General features: G+C 40.6%; 1 protein-coding gene across 3 annotated transcripts; it reads left to right on the forward strand.

Annotated features, from left to right (window-relative positions):
* The first annotated feature begins 54 nt into the window (after window positions 1-54).
* Window positions 55-7,550, forward strand: hnrnpm (heterogeneous nuclear ribonucleoprotein M). Of its 3 annotated transcripts, XM_047375322.1 has the most exons (16): window positions 55-296; window positions 922-1,103; window positions 2,602-2,654; window positions 3,344-3,351; window positions 3,451-3,544; window positions 3,650-3,874; window positions 4,130-4,283; window positions 4,376-4,425; window positions 4,510-4,567; window positions 5,535-5,645; window positions 5,719-5,766; window positions 5,875-5,940; window positions 6,040-6,141; window positions 6,232-6,821; window positions 6,906-6,957; window positions 7,105-7,550. In XM_047375322.1, the coding sequence occupies exons 1-16, from the start codon at window positions 217-219 to the stop codon at window positions 7,266-7,268; spliced, it is 2,037 nt and encodes a 678-aa protein (XP_047231278.1). In that variant the 5' UTR covers window positions 55-216; the 3' UTR covers window positions 7,269-7,550. The 3 variants fall into 3 exon arrangements, with proteins under 3 accessions (XP_047231278.1, XP_047231277.1, XP_047231276.1); XM_047375321.1 differs by lacking the exon at window positions 2,602-2,654 and having other exon boundaries at window positions 57-296; XM_047375320.1 differs by lacking the exon at window positions 6,040-6,141 and having other exon boundaries at window positions 57-296; window positions 2,602-3,351.
* Window positions 7,551-7,903: the final 353 nt, after the last annotated feature.

Here is a 7,903-nt window from a genome sequence, read left to right on the forward strand (position 1 = left end):
AAAATAGGATGGTGCTCTTTATTTGAAATCCCGGACTAGTACCAGCCACCGGAAGGAGTTGTAGACCGTTTAAAACTGCTCCCAGTTTTAGCTCCGCCATTTTCGTAATAGCCAAAAGCATACCGCGCTATTAAAGTCAGTCGACCTGGTAATACCGGCCTTCTTGATTTGCTGTAAGAATTTTAGGTTTGTCAAAACCTTCATCAGAGCAACAAAATGTCGAGCGAGCAGGGTGAAAATAACACCGAGACAACTACCGAGACGCAGCCGGAGCAGCAGCAACAGCAGCAGCAGGAGTGAGTTCATACGTCGGCGTCGTCTTTGTTGTAGCTAGCTAGGGCTAACGGTTTTATAAACGCTAAAATATATCACGGTCTATGTTCCTTCAAATAAGACATACATCTGTTCATGAAAATGTAATGAGGCAACTTGCTCATTAAACGACGAGATGCTTTTGTTTTATTGTAATTCATTTAAATCACCAAATTGGGCTGGGATGTGGGGTCCGTCTATTTCCTGGCGCCATCTAAGTCAAGGGTTTGAATTCACACCCGGTTGTTAGCGCAGACACTTGGTCATGTTAATCAAGATATTGTCAAAGTAAGGGGCAAGAAAAAAAATTCCCTTTTTGTTCCGATCTAGATTTCTATAACTTATCCTATTGCCTTCTTATTCTAAGGCCTACGTTTAGGGGCCTTGCCATGTGGTTAAACCGTAGTCATGTCGATTTACAGCCATAAGTAACTTGTAGGTGGAAGAATATATTCCACGTTTTGTAGAAGAAATATAAATTTTTTATTTGTTTGAAAAAGTAGAAAAAAAACCGTAAAATGGTAATTAAATTAAAATCACCAGTTTCGTGTTTGTTTTGCAGGAATATTGCTTAAATTTGAATCATTGTTTTTTTTTTGTTTGCTTCAGGGAAGTTAATGGAAAACCCAAGAATGAGTCCAGTTCAAGCAGGAAGGAGAGACCCCCAAAGAGAGGTGGAGGTGGTCGCTACGAACCCTATGGCAACGCAAACAAAAGATACAGAGTGTTTGTCAGTAACATCCCCTATGATGTGAAATGGCAAGCCCTCAAAGACCTGATGAAAGAGAAAGGTAAGGTGTTTTGGTAAGACACGTATGTCAGGTTTTTTTTTAGGGATCTGGATCCAGGGTCAATTTGTTTGACCGCATCACTTCTGAAGGCCTTTTCGGAGTGGTACTCCAATTTTTTGGTAGTTTTTTGGAACATCACCACAAACTAAGGAGTTGCTGGAAACTTGTACAATTGCTGTGCACCTGGATTGAACATGGAGTCGCCACCGAGGTTATTGTAACCTTCGAGGTGTTTGTGAAATGGAGGTTGTACTTATTAAAGCAAGTTGATTAATGTGAAAATCCCATGGATTGGGATCTTGAATGGCATTACGAGGTTTACACTAATGAGCGAAATAAAAAATGGATACATTTTATAGACTCATATTGAAACAAGGAATGTCTTTCTATCAGTTGGAGTATGTAACTGTCCGTATATGTTGAAATTATGTAAAATGTGGTTCAATTGTTGGAAACACGTCCAATTTTAAGTAGGTTTGTGCAGCAATTTTGAATTCTGCAATGATTACATTAGGTTTTATGTGCATGAAGAGTTGAATAGTTATGGGATATCGGAATTGATCACATGCAATGAACCTTTAAGCTAAAGAATGTGTTACAAAGGGAAAAGTCTTTTTGGAGAAGGAGGGCCAAGTGTTCGTTTTCTGTCAACTGTTGAGTTAAATTGCATTTTCTTTTTTAGGTGTGACCTTGACAAGCAAATGTTTTCTCAGCAGATCTCCGTGTTGTGCCACACACAGCTCTTTGCTGAGGATTTCTGTGGGGTACAGGTCTACAAAACAAAGGAGCTTCTTTTTGTTCTGTCCTTGTTTCGAGAGGTTTGGTCACTGACGTCCATTTGGTGAACAGACATGTGACCTGGAACATTGGCAGTGGTCGCCATTGATTTGGATATTTTTAAATTTAGTTACTTTTTTTGCATTTCTGAACCATCGGAACAGGTCCAGAGTTAAAGAAGAATCCTTTCCCCTAGAATTGGTCGTCATGAAGTACACGGTACTTTTGTAGTTGTAGGTCTCTGTTCAGGCTCAGCTGATGAGAATGTTTTGATGCTTTAGCGTGAGGCTTAAAATGGCTAAATTTGACCAAGAACCACTAGGTTTGCCCTGAAATAGGCTGAGGATTTGTATGGGGTTTCTCTAACTTGAAATTGTATGGTCAGTTAACTACAAGGCGAAGGTGGTCTTCACTGATTTAGCCAAATCAGAAGGCTGTTGGTCATTTCAACAGTTGGTTTCCTCAATCTATTGCTTTGTTGTTTCTGGAGAATTCTCACAAGGACAGACTAAGAAGTCTTATTAAATGTTTTTTTAAAGATCTAAACTTGTTTTTGTAGACCTGTACTGTATTTGCTGCTGAGGTGCTGGGGGACAGCTCAAGACTCTAGCAGTCTGAGCTCATTGTCACCGGCCGTCGTCCTTGTTTCTGCTCTAAACCCCCATTGTTCTCTCGGCTTCTCTCCCCTTGGTGTGTGTCGTCTCTGGAATCTGATTTGTAGTGGGTGAGGTAACGTACGTGGAACACTTAATGGACGCTGAAGGAAAATCAAGGGTAAGTGCAAATACATACAATCAAAATATCTGATTAAACCTAGACAAACATGTGTTTGTCAGCCTTGGTTTCTTTAGTTATACTGCCGGGAATTGTTCAGAAATAGAAACATGGTGGAGTTCTTGAGATGGTAACATGCTGGAGGCGTGTTTTAGGTGGTGTTGTCGGTGCCACTGATTTGAGGCCATCCTGAAGTGTTGATGCTTTTAAAACAGCATTACTTGTATTCAATCCTGTGGATCAGCATTAGCTGACAATTTCTCTTTTGGTTGCTGGATTTGCTCCTTATGATCGTAAGGGGTTTACTCGGCAAGATGTTGTTACAAAGCTGTTAGATGGTTTTGTTAAATGTAATTCATCAAACTGTTTCAATGGAAAAGATACATTTTTTAAAATGCTGTAATGGTGTGGAAACCTATCGTATTGTGGAGTTTCTTCCCTTCGGATGTTTTGAGAAGAGAAACTGAATTTTCCACTATACCGGCTTTGGCACTGACTGGTTGGGGAGACTTTTCAATGTAATTTACATAGTGTTTGCCAAGACTAAGCTCTGTGTGTTTCACTTTTCCTTGTGCATGTTGTATCTATTTTCTACATGCCAGTTTAACAACCTGTTAAATATTTTCATTTCTAATTTCATTTGTGTTTTTTGCTTTGTATTGCCTGTTCCGATGACTTCAATCAAAAAGGGTTGTGCGTAAGTATATTCCATTTACGTTCACAATTATCCTCTGTTAATATCTGTTGGTAAAAGAAAGTAGCTCCCAACAATTCTCTGTTGAAATGTTTCTTTTAGTGTTGTTGAGTTCAGGACGGAAGAACTTATGAAGAAAGCGGTGGAAAATGTCAACAAGCATAACCTCAACGGACGGCCTCTTAAAGTAAAGGAGGTACGGATAAAAAGAGGAGACAAATTTCTGATTTATCATTCTCTAGAGCTACAGTCCGAAAAGCTTGATTAGTGAGTGTTTTTACGTTTTTTTTCCCCCTCTAAGGACCCTGATGGTATCATTGCTCAGAGAGAGATTAGCAAGTCTCAACAAGGTGGAGGTCACCCAGGAGGCCATGGAGGAATGGGTGGTATGGGGGGCATGGGACCTGGACCAGGAGGCCCCTTGGTCAACATTCCTCCCAGCCTGTTGAACAACCCCAACATCCCCAACGAGATCATTCACGGTATTCAGACTGGCAGGATTGGAAACACTGTTTTTGTGGCCAATGTGAGTCTTCCACAGTTTTAGACTTTTTGTTGTATTTGAATTTCAAACAAATGGTGAATTTTAGGCAATAAGAACATGACCTAAACAGCTAATATTTAAATTACTGAATTTATATGAAGTGAGCTTAAACATTAATAAAAGGTTCCAATGCTTTTCTTGACAACTATAGTGTTTTATATAAAGCTGTTGCATCACACTGAAAAAAAAACTAGAGGCCAGTCTTACTTTTCTAAATGATCTCAATTGTTGTTACAGCTGGATTACAAAGTGGGATGGAAGAAGCTGAAAGAAGTGTTCGGCATGGCAGGCGTTGTGTTAAGGGCCGACATTTTGGAGGACAGGGATGGGAAAAGCCGAGGCATGGGCACAGTGACATTTGAAATGCCCCTTGAAGCAGTCCAAGCTGTCTGTATCCTTTTTATCATATTAAATACACATCATTCTTAACTTTGACCTCTTGTTTCCTGGCATCTCTTGTGTATTTCCTTAATTATCTTACAGCTATGTTCAATGGGCAGCTCTTATTTAACAGGACCATGCATGTCAAGCTGGTATGTTGCAAAGCCTTGTTTGCTAGATCCCTTTTTTTTTGCAATAAGCACCAGTTTAAATATGTTTTTGTGTCTTTATTTCAGGATGAGAAATCCCTCCCTAAAGATTTTGGGCAACCAGATAGAGGGTCCTCTCTTCCCCGTAAGAACGCTTTAAACAAACATTGTGCTTGCTTTCATGACGCCAGAAATTTCTGAATTATTAAATTGTCTAAATCATTCCAGCAGTAATGGCAAAAAACTTGTGGGTTGAATATTTTAGTGCTGAGTAGGGATGTCATTTAAAAAATACATTTTTCAAAGATGCTCATTTGCATAAAAACTAGTATAAACTGCAGCAGCACTACTAAACAGACACTGAGCGCTCCCCTCCCTGAGTTACCGCTGGAAGTTTTAAACTTAAAGTACTGCGAGAAAAAATACACATGCTAATCTGTTTAGCCGACCAACCAAGGCGCTGCTCTGAGGTACTTCATCAAGACAGAGACGACGGGGAGAAAATAAATTGTCGAACGATTCTTTTATTTGTCCCTCATTAACATTTATTTGTATTACATCATACTGACAAGCAGTTGAAAGCATCCAGTGTCACACTAAAGATGAACCATTATAATAAAATAATTACATGACTGAATCAAAGTTTCATACTTTTATGAACAATATCAACACTTGTACAAAGTGTCATGTTAACTGTTTTGCCAAACGGGGAACTGACACTTAAATTATATATTTTTCTAAGTGGAAGTTCATTTGCTCCATATTTATTGGTCTCGCCCTAATGAAGGAAGTTAACATATTGTCATATTGTGACTTATATGTTTTTCTCTTAACTACAAAGAACCCTGTGCCTTGAGAAAATGTTGCTGCGGTAACGAGTATTTTCCTTAGTATCTGTATTTAGTTTGAAATTTTAGTATGGTGACAACCCTGCTGAGAGTCCCTGAAAAATTAAGTGCTTTTCCCAGCTGGGTCCATATGTAGGATTATTAGTCACTGAGATGACTAATGTCTAGTTATACAGAAAGTTTTTATCCCATCTGGTTATTGGAAAAATGCACTTTTTAGCAAACAGGAGTTTAAAGATTTACCCTTTTTCACCCTGAAACCAGGTGGCCTGAGTGGTATTGGTTTGGGCCTGGGTCCCGGTGGTCAGCCTATCGATGCTACCATGCTCAACAGAGGTGGCGGTGGTGGTGGGATGGGAAACATGGGTCCTGGAGGTAACAAACTCTAGTTTTCTTTTACTTAAGTAAGACTAGGGAAACTGGGTTCTTACACTTTTCTCTGTTTCAGGAGTGGATGGTATGGGATTTGGCAACGTCGGCGGTCGCATTGGAGGAGGTAAGTTATAAGTCTGCACCTATAAATTTTAGTCTTGTGAGATTAAATTCTTTACTGTTAAACCTGAGCAACAGATTTGGCATCAAGACATTTCATCAATGTTTTCAGGAATGGACAACTTTGGCGGAATGAACATGGATCGTTTTGGTTCTTCAGGAATGGGAAGAATGAATGGTAAGTGCGAGTGGAGGGTCGCTTAACACTCCAAAGCAGGCGTGGTTCTCTTCACGTCTTGCTGGATGTTTCTAATGGTTTCATCTCTTGCATTGTCAGAGATGGACCGTGGGATTGGTGGTGCTTTTGACAGGGAATTTGGGCGAAATGAAATGGGAATGTCTCGCAATAATTTTGGAGACTCCTTTGAAAGAGGAATGGGTTAGTACTTACTGGATTGTTCCAAAGCCCCTGTAACCCTTTCTTGAGCTCAGTTGATCATACCTTGCTGTCTTGTGTTAATCTCTGCAGGAAATTCCCTCGGCATGGATCGCATGAGCTCTGGAATGGACCGCCTGGGAGGCAGTTTGGATCGCATTGGTGGAATGGATCGAATGGGCATGGAGAGGATTGACCGTGTGTCTGACCTGGACAGGATGGGATCTGGCTTTGACCGTATGGGCTCTGGGATGGACCGCCTGGGGCCGAGTATGGAAAGGCTTGGACCAGGCCTGGACCGTATGTCGACAAGCATGGACCGCCTCGGCCCTGGAGGATTTGACCGACTTGGCCCATCTAGCCTGGATCGCATGGGAAGCAGCATGGACTTTGGCTCCTCCATGGGTATGGATCGCATGGGCAACACCGGGCTCGATAGAATGGGAAGCAGCTTCGATCGCATGGGGTCTGCCGGAGGAATTGACCGTTTCTCTTCTGGTGGTCTTGACCGCATGAGCTCTGGCATGGACCGAATGGGATCTGGAGGTGTTGGTGGTCAGTTTGATCGCTCCGGAGATATGGATCGTGGATTTGGTGGAAATTCCTTTGGAGGAGCCGGAGCCGGAGGGCCTGGAAGTGGGGGAGGCAACATGAGGAAGGGATGCCAAATCTTTGTCAGAAATGTAAGTTTGCAGAAGCTTGTCTTTATTTACAAAGTGTTTAAGTGTCAGAGTTTTGAACTTAAAATGGATTTTGTTTGTTTTCAGCTGCCATTTGATTTCACCTGGAAGATGCTGAAGGACACCTTTAACACATGCGGTAAGGTTCTTTTCTTTCCCAGAAGGAAATAAAAAATTAAAGACTAGCAAAGTTCCAAATATTTGCCTGTCTGAGCAGGTATTGGACAGAAATTTCCCATCTAAAAGGATTTTTAATGAACAACCCATTTTCTTTTTCTCCTCGCAGGAATGGTCCAGTATGCCGATATCAAGATGGAAAACGGGAAATCCAAGGGCTGTGGCGTGGTCCGTTTTGACAACCCTGAAACTGCCGAGCGCGCCTGCAGGACCATGAACGGCTATCGTCTAAATGGAAGAGAGATTGACGTTAGGGTTGATAGGAACGCATAATTCATGCTTCTGTGTTGTATCAGACGATTTAGTCATTAATGCCTAAAACATTCTGTATCATCAGATGTTTCCTTCAACTATACTTAGTTTAGTAGATATTTGTAAAAGTAAATGTTATTTTAGTTAGTAAATTGTAACGGCTGATGTGTTCTTAGTTTTTGGTTATTACGGTGTTCTGCTTTTTTTTTAGAGACCAAGCTTTTAATTTTGTTTTGTTTTCTCATGCATCACCTGTCATTGTCTTTAAGGTGTTTTGCTAAATAAATCTCAAGATACATAAAATGTTTTGTATCCGTTTTGTTTTTAATGAGAATGGTGAAAAAACGAGTGAGGATTGTTTTATTTTTACATGAGCTGATGGTAAAAACCAAGCCGCTCAGGCATTGCTAACAGCAGGAAGTGAAATCTATGTAGGCGGTTCTTTGATGACGTAAAAGGTGACAACCGGAAGAAGGCTACAGGCAAAATAGGAGTAGCATTTGTAATACCAGAATTTAAAATAAAAGTAGGAAGGAGAATTACAGATGGATTATCAGTATATTCAGGAGAATTATTAGCAATATTGTTAGCAGTGCAGTGGGTGGAGGATATAAAACCATTAAAAACAATCATTTGTTCAGACTCAAGTTCAGCAT

This window comes from Girardinichthys multiradiatus, chromosome 9 (genome assembly GCF_021462225.1).
Source record: "Girardinichthys multiradiatus isolate DD_20200921_A chromosome 9, DD_fGirMul_XY1, whole genome shotgun sequence".
Lineage (NCBI taxonomy): Eukaryota > Metazoa > Chordata > Actinopteri > Cyprinodontiformes > Goodeidae > Girardinichthys > Girardinichthys multiradiatus.

Coding starts and splice junctions, on each gene's coding strand:
- hnrnpm (XM_047375322.1), top strand. CDS start 217: ATGTCGAGCGAGCAGGGTGAAAATAACACCGAGACAACTACCGAGACG. Junction 3,545..3,649: donor GGCCTCTTAAAGTAAAGGAG/GTACGGATAAAA, acceptor TCCCCCTCTAAG/GACCCTGATGGTATCATTGC. Junction 6,822..6,905: donor GCCAAATCTTTGTCAGAAAT/GTAAGTTTGCAG, acceptor GTTTGTTTTCAG/CTGCCATTTGATTTCACCTG.